This window comes from Lithobates pipiens, unplaced genomic scaffold, assembly GCF_037356315.1.
Source record: "Lithobates pipiens isolate NorthernLeopardFrog02 unplaced genomic scaffold, aLitPip1_a1.2 Scaffold_13, whole genome shotgun sequence".
NCBI lineage: Eukaryota > Metazoa > Chordata > Amphibia > Anura > Ranidae > Lithobates > Lithobates pipiens.
The window spans coordinates 324233089-324252637 of record NW_027507718.1 but is presented as its reverse complement, the minus strand read 5'-3'; the positions used below and the strand labels follow the sequence as shown (position 1 = coordinate 324252637).

The window sequence follows — 19549 nt, the reverse complement described above, 5'->3', positions numbered from 1 at the left end:
CCCACTGGTTCTACATTATGGTGAGTTGAACTATTTCATTTTATGTAATAATAGAAATAATGTATTTCAATCATCCTGACACCATAACAACCATGGTGCCAGGATGATTGAAGCGCCAACACCAGCCATTTACCCAATAAATTGCCTGTAAAAAAAACATATTTTCTGGCAGTGCCCCTCCCGAGACTAGACTCTGAATCTGCCCCTGGTATATGTATTATGTTCCTAGATACCCAGATTTGTAGGAGATCATCCTCTATCAAGGCACTTTTAAAGTGTACTGACATAAAAAAAAAAAATCATCCATGGATGACAAACTAATTTGTGCAACAATATTATAATAAATTTGGGTAGCACTGCTATACAGCTAAAAATAGTTTGTAGGAGCTACTGTTAAAAGTATTGATCTGATCTATTAGCATCTTAGGATGGACATAGTGTTAAGATGAGATGACATCACTGGGAATGACAGGTGGCAAGACATCTGCCAGTCTTTGGACTACACAGAAAAGGAAATAATTGGGGCCCTCTCACACAGTTAGAAAATGGGAGAAAGCACTTCTCCTAGTAAAAAATTTAACTTTTTTCTCCTCAAGGAGGCCCTGCCAGTCAGATCTTCTAAGGCAATGTCAGGGGACATGCTGAGGGATGTTCAGACCAACTTTCTATGGCTATAGCCAGTCTTAGCTTGGACCTGCACATAAGCAAAGTTGGATGATGGGATTGATCTCAACAATGCTTTGCAAAACCACAGAGCAGCCCTTTAGAGCTTCATCCCCTGGCCTGGGGTGCCAGCTGTACGGGTCTCCTCACAAACTATGGTTGGCACTGAGCTATGTACAGGCATCTCCTCTTCTCAGACCACCCTGTCTTTTAAAGTTTAGGACATCTCCCTAGCTCACCTTTAAAAATGTTAACAATGTTGTAACAATGAAATTCCACCAAAGTGTATATATATATATATATATATATATATATATATATATATATAAAGCATATTAAGTGACGGTATTATGTATTTTTATTACATTTCCTGAAACTGTGACTGCATAAGGCATACACCTGCACTGTAACATTCTCCTGTAACCACCCTAGGATGCTTAATGTTGTTCTTGGTTGTACAAACCCCCAAGGTGGGTGACTGCTGCTGGGCAACGTTGGAGGAATACCCAGATGAAAGCTTATATTGTAGTGAACAATAATGTAAAATGACATGTGAGTGGAGAGTAGATATATTCACCCATTCATATCATGTCATGAAAAATAGTTAAAATATAAATCCAAATCAAATCTGTATTATCTAGTGGTGTGAACTACAGTATGTAGAATACATGAGCAATTTATGGCTGCATTTGCACATGAATGATTACAGTCTAAAAGACTGGAGTCATTTGGAATAATGTTCCAATACAATTTTATTTTCTTCCTCTCTCCTAGATATATACACTATATTACCAAAAGTATTGGGACACCTGCCTTTACACACACATAAACTGTAACCTCCCTGATGGTATGATTATGTCAGATTTTTGAATCTCAAAGCGGTACATTGTTTTATATTGTAGGCCTGTAATTCTTAGTAATAACACACTTAAATCTGTCCAAACAAGAGTCTAGTAAACATCCCGAGTATGATAAAGTTTGAAACACAAAATCATAAATTATAATAAATAACTATAAATAATTCAAAAAAATACTAATAATAAAATGAATTTTCCCACGATTCACTATTGCTCAATTCTGCAAGTGTTCTAATTTACTATCGCTTTTCTAGCTGGTCTAAAACCACTTTTGACATAAAGGGACACTTTTTGGTTGCCATGGACAATCTCAAGTTTCCAGGCAGTTTCCTAGCTCATTATGAAATACTTACCTTAGAACGAGGCCCCGTCATCTGGCCCGATCCACGCCGAGGGAGCTGACATGTTCCCCTCTGCGTTTCTTCCGTGTATCGTGGCTCCGGCGCTGTGAGTGGCCGGAGCCTTGATATCGTCACGCATGCGCGCGGGAGATTTCTTCCCGGCAGGGTCCGGCGTGTGACGGACTTTCAGCCGAGAATCCCCTGTGCGCATGCGCCGCTGCAGTCAGCAGCGCATTGCGAGGGGAAGATTTTTTTTTTTACCTACAGGTAAGCCTTATTATAGGCTTTCCTGTAGGTAAAATTCAAAAAATTGACTATACAACCACTTTAAGTGGTCAGACTTTTTATACTTGCACACGAAGTCTATTCCATTGACAAATTGTTACAATGTTTATACTTAAGTTCAACTGATAAAGAATGTTTTGATTCTTGGCAGACTGCCCATTCTTTGCCTTCCTTTCTTTTGAAGGCTGTGGCTTCAGAAGAGCAGAGAGAATTCTTTGCATAGAAAGAATTGTGAAACACTTTAGTCAAGATCACAATGATTCTTGACGATTAATTTTGCTGCTCTACTGGCAAGTATATGAACACACACAAAATCCATGAAAAAATCCAGCATTTTCATGGATATATTATGCAGTATTAGCATGTCAGCAGTTCTGCACCAGTAAGCCTATCTCTATGTGGCACAGCAATGCTAAAATAAGCTAAGGTTATTCATTAATGTGAACTATGTATATCATGATTGTAAAAATGTAGGTTTGTTGTAACCCTCTTTAATATGTATGCAAATTCTCAAGATTTTCCTATTATGTGTAGAACAGTAACCGCATAGCAACACAGCCATAATCCATAGTTACCCGTAACAACCCATTCTACTCTGAGTATGTAGAAACCTCTAACAACCCATTCTACTATAAGTAGGTAGCAACCCATAGTAACCCATTCTACTATGAGTAGGCAGTAACTCATAGCAATTAGAATACATATTTGATTTCACTAAACTGACTTTGTTTAGTACAGTAGGTAACATCCTGGGTTATAGCACATCAGCGTTGCTGCTTGACAATATATATATATATATATATATGTATGTACATGCATACCCCATTCAGCAATAAGTTTATGACCACTGACAGGGTAAGTGAATAGCATTAATTATCTCAAATGGTATTCCATGGGTATCCCTGGGTAAACAGTGTTTGAGGTGTTGACTTTGCCTCCAAATTCTCCAGATCTCAAAACAATCAAGCATCTGTGGGATGTGCTGGAAAGACACGATTCATGGGGGGGGCCCACCTTCAACTTACAGGTCATATAGGATCTGCTACTAACGGCTTAGTGTGAAATCTGAAATTGTAATTGGTGAGCAGTTTAAGCCTTTAAAGAGCAATGAATGTGCATCAATGGTGTAATAGCGGTACAGATGTCAGACTCTCAAATGTTATTTTGGTCCGAGATATCCATTGGGAATAGACAGGTCTATAAATAATTTATATGTTTTAAAAATTATCTCAGCCGGGAACTGATAATTCAGTTTAGTGTCGTTACCAGCAAGTCAATATAGTTGCTTTTTGTAACACCAGCTGTTAACCCTTTGAGGACCATAAGATTACCATCATCAATATAAAAATAATTAAATTTTTTCCCTTTAAAAATTTATTTGAACAATAAATAAAACCATTTCCACACTTGTGTCATTTTTGGGTAAGGAATTATGACAACCATTTGTTAAGAACTAATATTTTGACTCAAACCAAAAAAAGGTATTTTAAGTTCTTAATCGGATGATACGGGTGATTAAAAACATTGGACAAATACGCCCCTTGGTCCTCAAAGGGTTAAAAATGGCATCCAGAATGCCAATTTCAGCTATTTTAAAGCAATGATGGTGTCACACTCTTCACAGTGTGGAATAAACAAAGCAATTGCGGCTGTCCGCCTGTAAGAGTGGGACGCCTTCATTATGAAGTAATAGGGAGCTAATAACTACTCAGCTCAACAATGGAGTCCTGGAGAGATATACAACGTTGGCAAGTTTACTATTTTATCCCAAAAAAGAATGAATCTCAAAATCCATATAATCTGGTTAAGCTCAGGCATAGAGCAATGAAAGCCTTCAACGTCTTGGAAGACATGCCCCATATTCAACAGTTATACCACGCCCTTGATGGAGACTGCAGTTCTACAGATGCAATGCTAGTGCCAACCTCCTGACTGATCATTGACATTCTAGAAAACATTGGCAAATTTGTGACACCAATCCCAGGCTTCTTTCTTTCTTTAAACCCACCACATTTTGCTATTAACTAATTCTGATTGTAGCCCTAAACTAATTTATGGCACCGCATTATAAAGACAACCAGTTACAAAAGATTATACTAAATCATTTAAATGGTATATTTATTAGCCCAGATTTGTATTTATTTATGCATGGAAAGTGACAAAGCAGATTTTACAAAAACCTACAACTAGATTATATTGGGTCCTGCTGACTGTATTGATAAGATTTCTTGCAGTCATTCAAAGCCCTATTGTCATTTAGATTGCTTTTCCAAGCTGTCAAAATTAGTGTATGCAAGCATAGGGATCTGATGCCTGTAGATACTTTCGCAGCTAAAGGAGCAATATAAAGATTGCCCTTATGGAATGGCCTACAAACTGATTACTGTACCTCCTTGTGAATGTTAATAAAACAATTTAAAGGGGGGTATTTTGGACATAGTAAACATCGTTTAGTGAAACCGTTCATGGATGTGTTTGAACCATAAGTATATGAAATGTATTTTTTACTACTACAGAGCAGTCATGATGTACTCTCTGGAGTCCTATATTATCTAGAGAGAAAGATCATTTGTGATCATCGGTAATTAGTCGTATATAAACTGTGGATGCTGATGGAGGTAGCACTGAGCCATTAATTATAGAAACAATAATAAGCAAAAGGTGTGATGATCACTAACGTTGAATTCACATTTAAATCCCTAATCTCTGATACCTTTTTATGTAAAATTATTTACCAGTAATTGTAAATACTTGATTTTTCCCCAGGAAAGGTGTAAAAAACAAAAAGTGTTAAAGTGTGTCTAAACCCAGGAATGAAGGTTTATTATATTGCAGCTAGTTTAGCATTCCCTAGATATGGTGGTTGCACTCAAATTTTTTTTTTTTGGGGGGGGGGATTTTTTCCTTTTCACCCAATGAAATCTTGTGTTGTATAAAATTACAGTGTGGCTTAATTTTTTTTTAGGGTCCTTTTTTGGGGGGGAGTTAGATAGTAGTGTACACCAAAGCAGTGGTTGTCAACTTGCACAGTAAAGGGGGCTCAAATGTGGCTCATAATATCTCCAAAGGGCCGCATGTTTATTACATGTAATACTACAGAAAACTGCCACAGACTGAAGTTACGTCATTTCTTTGGGGACATTCGAGATCATACTTGGATCATGGAAACAATAGGCAGTATTATAATCCCATATGGACTGTTGGTATCTCCACCATGCACCCTACAGTGGAGATCTGTACTCTCCATGCAGTCTTTGAATATTTATTACATCTTTATAGGTTAGTCTCACATTCCCAGGGTGGATGTCACCAGGGGGCCCTATACACCATTTGCTAAAATAGAAAGCTGAATTATACGCTGATTGCTCCTGAGGAAGTGGAATCACACGAAATGTGTCAAGTATTATAGGATGCAATTTTTATGTTATAATCATGCATTTAGATTGGTGTAACCATTTTATATCTATTATATATATGCATTGTAATTGTGACTCCTAACATCTTCAGTTTCCTAAACTATATCCCCACTTTAGTGTTGTATGGTTCTATTCCATTTTTATGTTATTTATTACATTAATTGCTACAACCATAATGCATAATATGAATTGTAACCATAATGCATATCAATATTTATTATTTGTCAACAAGGCTATTTAATAAAATATTCTTTATAATATTTTCTTTTTTTGCATGCATGAATCTGCTTTGATGCATATGATACCTTTATTAGTAGTGACACACCTCATTTAAAGTCCCAACCCTGTCTTCTTTCTACAGTGATTAGTTACAGTTATGCCACGTACACATGATCAAACTATCTGGCGGACTTGGTCTGGCAGACAATCCACCCGTGTGTGGGCTCCGGTGGACTTTTTCCCCCAAAAGTCCGGCGGTCTTAGAAAGTAGTTTTGACTCAAAAATTGTCTGGCCGTGTGTGTGCTAGTCAGCCGGACTTTTTAAATGAACGGAGCGCCCCCCCCCCTCCTGAGCCATACCAGCCCGCGTGCCCTCAACATGGGGGGTGCTTTGGGAAAGGGGGGGCCGTGCGTCCTCCCACCCCAAAGCACCTTGTCCCCATGTTGATGAGGACAAGGGCCTCTTCCCGACAACCCTGGCCGATGGTTGTCAGGTTCTGCGGACGGGGGGCTTATCGGAATCCGGGAGCCCCCTTTAATAAGGGGGCCCCCAGATACCGGCCCCCCAACCTATGTGAAGGGGTATGGGGTCTTGTCCCCCTCTTCGGTTCTTCTTGCTGGGCCTCCGCTTTCTTTAGCTCTTTTACTAGCGGTGGCCCGGTCTTCTGTCACCTCCAGCCGCCTCTTCTTCTGACTTCAGGGGTCTTGTCCCCCTCTTCGGGGGTCTTGTCCCCCTCTTCGGTTCTTCTTGCCGGGCCTCCGCTCCTTCTTCCAGCTCTTTTGCTGGTGGAGGCCCAGTCTTCTGTCGCCACCTTCTCTTCTCCTCTTTCTTCAATTTTTGAGTCAAAACTACTTTCTATGTCCGCCGGACTTTTGGGGAAAAAAAGTCCGCCGGATAGTTTGATCGCGTGTACGCGGCATAAGAGTTTACAACCACTTTAAAGGATCTTTCGCAAATCAATGCTCCCTCAACTGACTGCTGGGCACCAAAGGCCACAATTCAAACACCAAAGAGCCGCAAGTTTGGCACCAGGGCACTAGAGTGTTATACGTTTTATCTAAATTTCAAATGCTGCAGTTGAGCCACTCATTTTAAGCAATATATTAGGGATGAGCTCAGACGTGTTCACATGGAACACGTGCAGAGCCCGACAGGAAGTCGGCGCAACGCTGCGCTAATCACAGGCAGTGAGACATTGCCCCGATGTGCGGCTGCAGAGATTGCTTCTGAATACAATAATGAATCTCACTGTGTGTATTGTGATTTTTAAACCAGATGTGTTGGGGTGTATGTTATGTACTTTCTCTTAGCTACTGTTGAGTCATTCTGTCAATCTTCTGATTTCAGCTTCACAATGCAGCTTCATTGGTGTTGGCTATACATGGCCTCAGTGCTCATCGGTCTAGCAGCAGCAGAAGCCAATGACAAAGTATATGAAGAAGAGGAGGAACTGCTAGAGACCACAGAGGAACCTGAAAGTGAACAAAACAGGAGCTTCTTGGAGGTAAGTATGGTTTCTCATCACTCAATTTGTATGCATGGTGCTTTGCATAAATATTCACCCCTTGAACCTTTCCACATTACGTAGTACCATAGTACAGCAACAATATATTACATGTATATAATTACATGTATAACATATTACATGTGTACTGTATTTGTATATTGGTGTTTTATTGTGGCACAATTTTAATAGGTAGCTTAGTATTAGTTTTTTTGTGGTAGCCTAGTATTTGCTGTTTTCGATCAATAGTGGCAAAATCACCCTTTGGCTCCAATTACAATTGCGCTTTTTTATTTTTTATAATAAGCCCTTGGCAGCTTTGTATGCCTACATCCTGCTTTTTTTTTTTCTTTACAATATTGCTCTTGCTCTTGCTCTGTCAGGCTGGATGAGGACCTCTTTCCACATATTCTTGATTAAATTGAGGTCTGGGATTTGACTGGACCATTCAAAAGCATTTAGGTTTTTTGTTCCAAACCATATCGGTGTAACTTTGAATGAATGAATGAATGAAATACTTGTATAGCGCACAATGCGAACTGAATCGCCTCTAGGCGCTGTGGCGAGCTTTAATCATCTGCTAAAAGAGGAAGGTCTTGAGTTTTTTCCTAAAAGCCAGGTGATTTTCTTCCTGGCGGATGTTGATTGGTAGAGCATTCCATAGCCGAGGCCCTTGGACAGCGAATCTCTGATCACCCTTGGATTTATACCGGGCTTTGGGCACGAGAAGGAGGTTTTTGTTGGCTGATCGAAGACTGCGGTTTGGTGTGTAATGATTTATTTTCTCCATTAGGTATTGCGGAGCTTCTCTATGCACACATTTGTGGGTGAGGCACAGGGTCTTGAACGTGATCCGATTTTTTACGGTTAGCCAATGTAAGCTCCTCAGTGAAGGAGAGATGGATTCCCAGGGTTTTTTTTCCTGTTATCAGCCTTGCCGCCGTGTTTTGGATCAGTTGTAATCGCGCAAGTTGATATTGTGGTAATCCTATGTAAAGCGAGTTTGCGTAGTCCAGTCGTGAATTAATGAGTGTTCCAACTACCACTGCTTTGTCATTCTTTGGGATAAAAGGGATGAGTCTGCGAAGCATGCGCAGCAGATGGTGAGATCGACTGACTACAGATCCTATTTGCGCATCCATTGACATTTGTGCGTCTAAAATAACCCCGAGACTCTTCGCTTTGGTCTTTGGGGAGATAGTCTGCCCAAAGACGGTTGGTGGAGACCAGGAGGTTTTGGTTGCGGGCTTATGATTTGGGTGTAAGATAAGAAGCTCTGTCTTTGATTCGTTCAGCTGGAGGGAGTTGGTGGTCATCCATTATAGTCCTCTATTGATTTGAGGCAGTTTTCAAGTTGTTGTTGGTGATCTTTTTTTCCATTGATCCGGAAATAAAGTTGCGTGTCGTCAGCGTAAGAATGGAAGCAGAGATCTGAGCATCTGATGATTTGAAGGAGTGGGCGAATGTAAATGTTGAAGAGAACGGGTGACAACGGAGAGCCTTGAGGGACTCCGCAGGTGACTGCCCGAGTTTCGGAGAGGAATTTTCCTAGTTTCACTGTCTGTGACCGATTTCCTAGGAAGGACGCGAACCATTGGAGATCTATGTCTTGGACTCCGGCTACTTCTGTGAGGCGGACGAGTAGAGTATTGTGATCTACTGTATCAAACGCTGCACTTAGGTCTAGCAGTACGAGGAGACACGGCTCTCCATCATCTGCTGCTTCGAGGGCGCCATCCCAAATCTTGAGGAGAGCTGTTTCTGTTCCATGACCCGGGCGGAAGCCTGATTGCAGCGGGTCCAGGAGTTTGTGAGTATCCAGGTGAAGTTGTAGCTGATGTACTACAGCTTTCTCCATGATCTTAGAAATGGTGTTGAGGCTTGTAATTGGCCTACTACTTTGGTAGTGTGTTTGGGGTCCTGATGGACTTGCAGACTGAAACACATCAGTGTAATGAGGGCAGAGGGGGTTATGTATGAAAGGCAAAGTGCACTTGGAAGTGCAGTCACTATAAATCTAAGGGGTAGATCTGAAATGAGGGGAAGCTCTTCTGATTTTATTATCTAATCATGTTCAAGCTAAAATTGTGTTTTTTATTTTCCTTGCATGTCCCTCTCGGATCTACAGTGACTGCACTTCCAAGTGCACTTTCAGTGCAATTTTAAGTGCACTTTGCACTTGTAGTTTGCACTTGTCGTGCAAAGTGGATTTGACTTTAGTTAATAACCCCCAGTGTGTTTCTGGTCCTATTGGACTCACAGATTGAAACAGGGTTTCCTGTTGAATTGCCCTGTAATGGCTATATACATCTTGCTCTTAATCATGATGAGTTTGCCATGCCTGTGAAAAAAACATCCCCACAACACAAGGTTGCCATTACTATGCTTTAGTCCCTGTACACACGGTCGGAGATTTCGTCAACCAAATCCGTCGGATTTTGTCCGTCGGATCTTGTCCGAAACTGTTGTATACACACGGTCGGACTAAGTTGTCAAAAAATCCGATCTTTCAGAATGTGATGACGTAATTTCGTTACGATGAGACTACATTCAGGCTAGTAGCCAATAGCTTTGATGTAGGAATTTGATCTGAGCATGCATGGCACTTTGTCCGATCAAAATTCTCTACACATGATCGGAGTATGTCCGATCGAACCAGTTGGTCGGGAAATATTTCCAACAAGTTGGAAAATTGGGTCCGACGGATATTCCGACGGAATCAGTCCGATGCATACCACACACAGTCAGATTATCCGACAACACGGTCCGATAGGACACATTCCAACTGATTCGCCGACCGTGTGTACAAGGCTTAACAGTGTCATGGTGTTATCAGGACAATGTGTAGTATTGGCTTTTCATTGCTTTTATTGTTTTGACAAAACGAATTGCAACTGGAGATCTCTGCAGCTATTTTAGATACCTCTGGCTTCTTGGTGGTTACTTTTGTAGCACCCTCATAGTTCAGAGTAGGCTGCTAGGTAAATTTAGTTAGTGGAGCAGGGGTTGATTATTTAGGGCTGTTCAGTGTCTGCTGTTCTGCTACTCCTACCTGTCTAGAGACTTCTAGAAGTATAGAGGGAGGGAGAGCAGGAAAGGCAACCTGAATATTTATGGGGCTCTGGCCAATCCTTGGGAAGGTGTGCCAAGGAGGTGGAGGGAGAGCCTAAAGGTATTCTGAGGCCATGCAGCCAGGGTGCAAAGTTCCTGAGTCCAGTCCTTTAGGATGAGACTTTTATGCAGGGACAATGCCCCTGGGGCAGAGACAGACAGAGAGGACGCTAGAGGAGCATTTGAAGACATTGAGGTCCAAGCTAGGCTTAGCTGAGGCAGCATATTGATGGGAGCTGTGTCCAAAGACTGAGGGGAAGGGAGTTGCTGGGAGGACTACTGGATACTGATACAGAGAAAAAGTGACTGTGGTGTTTTCTAACCCCTCAAGCAGATGCAGTGCAGCCAGGAGTGGTGCAAAACAGAGAGATTATACAATTGAGATTACATGATGCGTAACTAAACAAAGTGGGCTACAATCAGCCAATCATGTCATTTCTGCATGCAATGCAATTGTATTAGATGCATGCGATTGTATTAGAGCTAATTTAGAGGTGTGACAGGAAAATGCCAATTCATTTAGGGTTCGTGTACACTAGCCTACACTGGCAGATCCTCAACTTGACATTAGAAGCTATTGCCATTTTTTTGCCAAAGCCCCTAAACTCAACTCCATAGAAGCCTATGTGTTAATGTACACATAGGCTTTTAGCAGAGTTTAGGAGCTGCCTCATTTAGGTAAGCTTCAACCTCCCTCTCCTGAGCACAGAAAAATTGTGTCCAGGATAGGAACATTTTGACTGCCGGTCGTAGGAAAACGCAAAAAGGTGCATCGATTTGGCCGTGTTTTTGCCACGTTTTGCACTTTCCTGTGGCTGCGGTAAATGGCCAGTGTACATGAAACCTTAGGCTGTTTCTGTTTTTTCTAAATATAATTTGAAAAATTATTCTGATGTTTTGCTCCCTTAACTGTTGAACTACTTAGGGTAGATCAGTGACATAAAATCTCAAATAAATCTATTTTAACAACAAAATGTGGAAAGGCGTGGGGGATACTTATGCAAGGCACCTTTTTAAAAACTTCAAGGAATAGTTTCTAGTATTGTATTACAGGAGACATTTAGCTCCTAAAGGTCAGTGGCCCTGAGAATTGCCCATATATATCAATAGCAGTGTGCAGATTATATTTATATATGTTATATTATCTGTATAATATATGTTTATTAACTCACATAGTACATGGTAATTCTCAGCACAGATCTTTGCTGGACTCTTCAACTTTTGTCTAGGATGCTGCTAATGTTTAAACTCTAGCTGAGTCAAACAGCTACTGGATGTGGCTGTTAGAAAGCAGTGCAGGTTATAATACTGGGTAGGAATTTTGAAGATTAGAGATATTATTGCCTCTTGCACACTGGGCTGTGTAGCTGCTGTGCCTCCTTTCCGGTATTTTAGAGTTTCTGGGAGGGACAGGTGCTGTACCCAACCCTGCTGCCTGCAACCTGTCAAAGTATATGACGTGCTGCGGCTGGACAGGGCTGAATGTTGTATCAAGTGGTTTTCACATTAAGGGTGGGTTCACATTGGTGCAATGTCAGACATTGCATGTGATTCACACTGCACTGCTGTGCAAATCACATGCGATCTCTATGCGATGCAAACTCAGCCATACAGATTGTATGGATGAATTTGCATCGCATTCGGACCAAACTTGTGCAGGACCCTTTTTTTGGTCCGCACTAGAATCAGATCACATGTGTGTTTACACCCATGTGATCTGATTCCTGTCCAAATTGACAGTTTGCACTACGATATGTGAACCGATCTAGGGGTCTCATTAACTTTGTATTGACACACCCAGCGGTTCACATAAGGCAGTGGATTTGCATGGTATCCGTATCGAACCAGTGTGAACCGAACCTAAGGGCTGCTCTATGCATTCAGGGACTAATGCCAGAACACAGATGTCCTGCTTCTCGACATTCATCCTTGAATACATAAGTCCCTATGACAAGTTGACAAATGTTGACAAATTGCAAGTAGCAGGACTGGTTGCTGCACCTATCCCTCCTGGGACACTAAAACATTGGGATAGACACACAGCAGCTAGATGGCCCTGTGTGCAACGGGCCAATATCAAAGTCCATGCAAAGCTTTGGTCTGGGCTATTCCAATTATGTTGTGTGCTTACAGCTGGTTTCGTCTGGTTCAGAATTATTTTCTAATATAAACAGAGATTTTAGATTATCTTTTTTCAGTGTTGTCCTCATTGACTGGGGACATTCAACTGATGCCAAGCTTTTTTGATTAAAAATTCTGAACGATGTGACTAAGCACAATGGTTTACCTTCACTTTAATTAACTACTAATATTTATATTAGCACTGAATTAGCGTGTGTTTTGGATCAGTAAAAAATATTTTTTTTAATCTATTGTGCACATTGCTTTTAATCTATACAGAATAACAGAACATTGTCATAAAAAAAACTTTCATGCTGTTTCTTATCATGCTTCCTTCTCTGATAGACATGGCATATCTGATGTTATCTGATCCTTGTTTCCTTTTATAACAGGTTCCATACCAGACACCTGTTCCTAGCGGCGATGTGTTTTTTACAGAGACATTTGATGATGGAACGCTGAATGGGTATGTGTACTGGTAGAAGCAAACACCCCTAAGTATATAATTTACAGTTAAAGTTGAGCTCAGAGACTAAAATCTCCTATACGATTTAATATATTACTGCATTTCCAAAGTTGTTTTTAATCATTTCTAATATGCAACTTTCATTAAAAGTTTACCTGGGATGTCTGAGTTAAAAAGCAAGTTCAGTTTTATTTTTTTCAAGGATTTCAAGGATCATACTTACCTAGGTGGATGCAGCAGCGGTCCCCTGCAGCCTCTAAGACTGAGAACAGAGCCATCAAATGTTGCTGATCGCTTGATTCTCAAAGCTCTGTGAGCAGAGAGCTGGTGAGTGTCAGTCACCGGCTCTCTGCCCTGATTTCCAGGCAAAGACTTTCCCAGTTAATGAAAGTTAGTATACAGTGCTAAATATCTCATTACCCTTTAACTAGTGATCTAGTGCTTCTTTTTATAACTACAAATATCTAAACCACATGCCTGTGTTGCTCAAAAGTTACCGAAATCACACCCTTGCATATATATGCTACAATATATACATTTCAGCCATTAATAAATTATATAAATGAATCACACTCTCATATAAAGTGCTGCTGTGCATATATGTCAGTCCTTAATTACTCAACTGAGTCCATAAATATGCTAAGTCTTATGACAACATATAAATATCCAAATACAAATACAAATTATTGAAAATGTCCATATCCAAGTGATATAAAAGTTCTGCTGTATAAAATGCAAAGTGTTTTATGTGCAAAAAATTCCACCACCATGAATAACCACCGCTCTGGGAAACTCACCAGATGACCATGACCTCTCATTTAAAAGCAAGGTCTCTATGTACTTTTCCCCAAGGGGTTAAACATCCAGGGTTTGTGCTTTACTCTCTCATTCCATGTTCACCATTACCATAAAATTAGAGGAAAAAGAGCTCCAATAATGTGAAACCTTTTATCAACATGTGACATACAACATCAGTTAATGCACTTACATTTCATTGTGCTTTCTTTCCTGCACCTGGATTTACACACATTATGTTATTGCTGGCCATCCCCACTCTGTAACAGTTCGAGCGCGATCCACGTGTGGTCTCTCTCTACTCCCAGCTGTCACTTCACAGACAGATTAGCTTGCTTCCCATATGCCCTAATGTATGTTTAGTGGTAATGAGGTCCTCAGGAGGCAGGTGGTATTGGTAAAGAGTTTGCCCTATTTGTGAAAATGACTGTCCTGTTCTGTTCAGATTCTTCATATTTTGATGTCAGTGTGTCAATTGGCGGGTTGGCCAGTGGCCGTCCAGTGGCAGGTTTCCCAGTGGCGGGTTGCCCAAGTGGCCAGTGAGCAGCTGCAGCAGAATGGCTAAGAGGCTGCCTGATGGCAGTCTGTGTCTGTCCTGTCCCTGGATGCCTGGGGCTGTTGCACCATTGGCTCCGCATGCATGCCACTGCTACAAGCACCTGTGCTGATACACATTGTGCAGATATGGTCCACAATTGCCACTATTAGGAAGCCAGTCTTGAGCAATGAGTAAACAAATAAAAAAGTGAAAAAAAAAACATGGTACGTGCTAAGCCCTGCCACCCCATTAATATAGAGAAAAGCGACACAAGTTTCACACTAATGCAGAGTGTGAAGCTCCAGTGTATTGTTTGAGTCTAGAAGACTGGCTTTTCAGCATCCTCTGGGTTTTGTGATTCCAGATCAGGGTCTGGAGCTTGAAGGCTTCAAAATGTCTTGAGCAGAATGAAGCCTTCAATACTGTGTCCAGGTCTTACTGGAGACTTGCAGGTTGTGTGAGTGCACACAGGTGTGCATGCTCATTCTAAGAAAGGTCTGGGTATAGCTCAGTGACCCTGTCATGAGAGAGCTGTGTGCTCCAGCCAGGAGACAGTTCACATTTAGAGAGGTGGCTCCCTTGAGAGACTGCACTCCATGTTGGAGAGATTCCTTACCTGCAGGATTGAGAAATTGGGGACAGCTTTTATTATTATTATACAGGATTTATATAGTGCCAGCAGTTTGTGCATCTCTTTACAATATAAAGGGACAAAATACAGCAACAATACAATTTAATATAAGAGGGTTAGGAGTACCTTGCACATGGGAGCTTACAATCTAATAAAGAGGAGCTAGTGGAACAAAAGGTAATAAATGTGAGAAATGAAATGATGAGAGAAATAAAAGTTGTTACCTGATGGGCAGGATAGGCTAGGATAGTAGGAGATAGTAGGAGATGGCCAGGCAGATTGGTGTAGGGAGTTCCAAATGATGTGAGCGGCTCTGGAGAATTCCTGGACATGGGAGGAGCAGAGAGGACAGTTTGGGTGATATTTGGAGACAAGATTGGTAATGTAGCTCAGGGCAGGGTTGTATATGGCTTTGTATGTTGTTAATATTGTGAATTGTATTCACTGGGCAATGGGAAGCCAGTAAAGGGATTGGCAGAGAGTGGTGGCAGACACTGAATGGTTGGTAAGGTGGATAAGTCTGGCAGCAGCATTCATGATAGACTTAAGAGGAGATAGCCTGCAAAGAGTGGGCCTAGGAGGAGGGAGTTACAAGAGAGATAACAGAGTAAGATAACAAAGTAGAGATAACAAAGAGAGATAACAAAGTAATAAATACGTTGCTTATTGGTTTCAACGACTAAAAAGGGGCATATTTTGGAGATGTTACGAAGGTGAAATCTATAAGATTTGCACAGTGATTGGATTTGGGGCTGAAATGACAGGCCAGAATGTAGGATTACACCTAGCACCCTGGCATGAGGGGAGGGATTGATAGTTGCATTAATGATCTTGATGGAGATATCAGGGGAGGTGGCATGGGCCAGAGGAAATATTATGAGCTCAGTTTTAGAAAGGCTAAGTTTGAGGAAGTAGTACAACATCTATGCTGATATGTCAGTTAATAAGTTAGTATTATGAGAGGAGACTGAAGGGGTGAGGTGGGGAGTAGAGAGATAGATTTGCATTTCATCAGCGTGGAGATGATACTAGAAGCCGTGGGGGGGGTCTGAGGAGAGAACCTTGGGGGACCCCTACAGAAAGAAGAAGTGGATTGGAGGAGACAGAGGAATAGAGAGGAAGAGAACCAGGAAAGAGCAAAGTCTTGAAGGCCAAGAGAGTGGAGTTTTTGAAGGAGGAGGGGATGGTCAACAGTATAAAAGGTCGCAGAAAGGTCTATGGGACCGTAGAAATCATGCAAATATTAACTATAACCAGCAAACATGCATAGAATAATATAAAAGAAAACCCACGCCACACTTAATCAGTTTGGATAAAAAAATAGGCCACGGCCTGGTTTATTGATTTAAACAAATATATCAACGTATAAACTTCATTACTTAAATAATTTTCAACAAATTCATCCAGTATTCACCAAAGTAACTCAACACAGCCACTAAGACTCGGGCTGATCATCATCTCTTCTTTAAACATATCTTCACATGTCCCCCTTAGTTTTTCAACGAAGGGACCCTACCACATAAACCTGGCCACGACAGGAAAAAGGGGGGGTGGTGGGTGGGAAGCTCTTCTGACGATTCCTCTCAGGTGACTGGCAAAATTCCAGCAAGGGGCCCTATAAATAGCCCCCAATCACCTTATAGAAAATTCCAATTGTCACCTAAAACCTTAGCCCAATCACCTTTAACCTTCTCACCTTCTAGAAGCTACCTTGTCAAGTGACCTTGCTAACCTATTAGAATAAGCCCCTTTTGACCTACATATATTTTTTATCTAGCTGACGCCATGGTCCCCTAAGGCAAGGGGGGGCCAAATAGGTCATTCCCCCTTTTACCCCATATTATTATGAGTGTGGAGTAGTGGCCATTGGTTTTAGCAGTTAGTAAATCATTACTGAGTTTTAGTAGGGCAGTTTCAGTGGAGTGAGCAAAGGACAGACTGCAAGGGGTCAAGAAGGTTGTTATCAGTGAAGTAGAAGCTCAGACAGTTGTAGAGTAAGCGTTCTAAATGTTTAGAGGTAAGCGGTAGCAAGGACACGGGTCTTAAGCTGCTTAGGCTGGTGGGGTCCAGTAAGGTTTTTTTAGGTAAGGAGGTGATCACCACATGTTTTAGAGATAAGGAGAAGATGCCAATAGAGAGGGAGAGATTGAAGATGTGAGTGAGGGAGCATAGGATAGATGAAGAAGGTGACCGTAGTAGTTGTGAGGGAACAGAATCCAGCGGACATCTGGTAAGGTGAACTTCTGAAAAATGTTTGGCAATCCTTTAGGACATTACTGGAAGTGGCAGCAGAGAAGCTTATTAGTGGGTGACCCTTCCTCCCGGCTGCAACAAGGTGTGATTGTGAGCAATTATCCAGTGAGAGGTGCGAACAAAAGATTTTGTTTTCTGTGCCTGTTACCTAGCACAGTCCGGCAAGAGTCTGATTCATAGGTGGATTTTTTACCCCCCAACTCTTCACGTGTGGAGTTGATGGTGGAATGATTATATTGAGGACGTAATTAAGCACTCTATCTTTGTTAGTGTCTATTTAAATCTTAATGTGAAGTGATCACATCTCTGCAATGATTATTTTTGTATTTATATATGCACTTGCATGACAGCACACCCGTGATTGTAGGATTGTGTGTTTATGTAGCGCTGCCTCGATGAATGTTTTTGTTTTAAATTGAAATTGCTTGCCATTGGCAGGCATATGTGGTAGCTGCTTCAGTTTTAAATAGGTAATTTGTGGTAGTTTCACCTAATCCCCAAGCGCTTGGATTTATAGGAGGAGGTTCGTTTGTCTACAAGTTGTTTATAAATCTCTTTGGTAGTAGCAAGGTCAAAAGAGGGAAGTATTGAATGTGGTTTTGTACAGGGTATGTTAAGTGGCATAGATATTTGTGCAGTGGAGATGTCCCTGAAAATTGCATCAATCTTGTTTTTGAAGTGATTGGCAATCTTGTAAGCAGTGGGTTAGTTACTGGGTGGAGGTGGTGGTAGAGAGATTAGACGGTTAAAAATTGAGAAGAGACGACAAGGACTGACAGAGAAGTGACAAAGCAGGCTTGTCTGGCAGCATGGAGGGAGGAATTGTATTTTAGGAAGGCAGATTTAAATAGGGTAAAGGCTTGCTAGGATTTGGTTTTATGCCACAATCCCTCAGGTGCACAGCTGTCTTCTAATAATTTGTGGTGTTATCAGTCTGCCTCGGTTGTAATGGTCGGGGCTTGATACTTCGTGTAGTGAGAGGAGCAAGTGAGTCCAGTGTGGATGACAGTGAACTGTTGTAAACAGAAATGGTCATGACAGGACAGGGGTAAGATTTTGGCATAGAGGTAGTTCGCTGTAGAGTAGAAAAAAGAAGGATTAAAGTGGCAAAGGTTTCTTTGGGTAATTGTTTGCTGCTTGGAGAGATAGATGGTTGAAGACACGGACACTGTGAAAATGATGAGGTTGTGATCAGAGAGAGGAAAGGGGGTGTTAGTGAGGTTGCCAGGGGTGCAAAGATGGGAGAAAAGGTCAAAGATGTTACCATCAGAGTGAGCGGAGGACTGTGTCCATTGTGTTAGGTTAAAAGATGAGGTTAAGTTGAGATGTTAACATTAATGGGGAAGTTAAAATCACCAATAATGATAGTGGGAATTCCAGAAGGGAGAAAGTAAGGTAGCCAGGCAGAAAGGTCATCAAGAAAGCGTGAAATCGGTCCAGGAGGCTGGTAGCTCAGAGAGTCTGGGAAGAGCTGAGGCAACTATGCAAATGCAGGGAGAGTCTGTAAAGTCTCTAGGGACTGAGGGAGCCAGAGGGACAGGAGATCCCCTATCTAGAGGCCAGTGGTGGGCCGATGCAGGAAGGTGCTGTAACTAAACCGAATGAGCCAGAGAACCAGAGAGCTGGGTCTGAAGGATCCTGAAATAAGCAGTGGTGCTGCTAAAGAGTAAGCCAAGTGGCTTGGTATTTTTTTCTTACCCGTTTTTACTTATAACACTTTTTGAAGTTGAAACACCTGCTGGGAAATACTGACATAAGAGACTTTGTTTTTATTTTCAATTGTGTAAAAAAAAAATTGGGCAAGCAAGCCCTTAAACTCAGTTCGGACTGGCATTACTGAAATGCTCACCACCACTGAGTTAAACACCCCTCATGTTACTGATAAACAGGCCTTTAGCAAGCAAAATGTCACCTGGTTAGGGTTTAGATCTATTTTAAATTGTAAAAACAAATCCATGCTCTGATAAAGTCACATTGCACCTGTTCTGTAATTAATATAATCACAGCTGTAATTAAAAAAAAATAGTAAACTGTCTCAGCAAAGCTGGCCCCCTCCACCTCACTCCAAGGTAAGGTTGATCTATCACTTGCTAAAGTCGTCTTCCACAGCAAACAGGAGGACTGGGGGTTGGGACTTTAAATGAAGCAGGCAATCCTTACAGATATTCTTGTTACTATTATACTACAGCATTCAGTTTTCCATGTGCATGCTCCTGAAGAGTGGATGAATCCACGAAATGCATAGAGCTATTATATGCTATGTTTTTATGTCAACTATATGTTTTATTGACTTGATGATCACTTATATTATTAATGGATAATAGTCGTTGCTGTATGTTTATCCTTTG

The 19549-nt window shown here is 41.3% G+C and overlaps 1 protein-coding gene across 1 annotated transcript in view; it reads left to right on the top strand.

Moving 5' to 3' along the window:
• The window catches only part of CLGN (calmegin), a 104217-nt gene that overhangs the window by 6629 nt on the left and 78039 nt on the right, over nucleotides 1–19549 (top strand). Inside the window, exons 2-3 of the mRNA XM_077476937.1 lie at nucleotides 7130–7286; nucleotides 12911–12984. Coding sequence (XP_077333063.1) covers nucleotides 7137–7286; nucleotides 12911–12984 — 224 coding nt within the window. The 5' untranslated portion in view covers nucleotides 7130–7136. The remainder of the gene's footprint in view (nucleotides 1–7129; nucleotides 7287–12910; nucleotides 12985–19549) is intronic.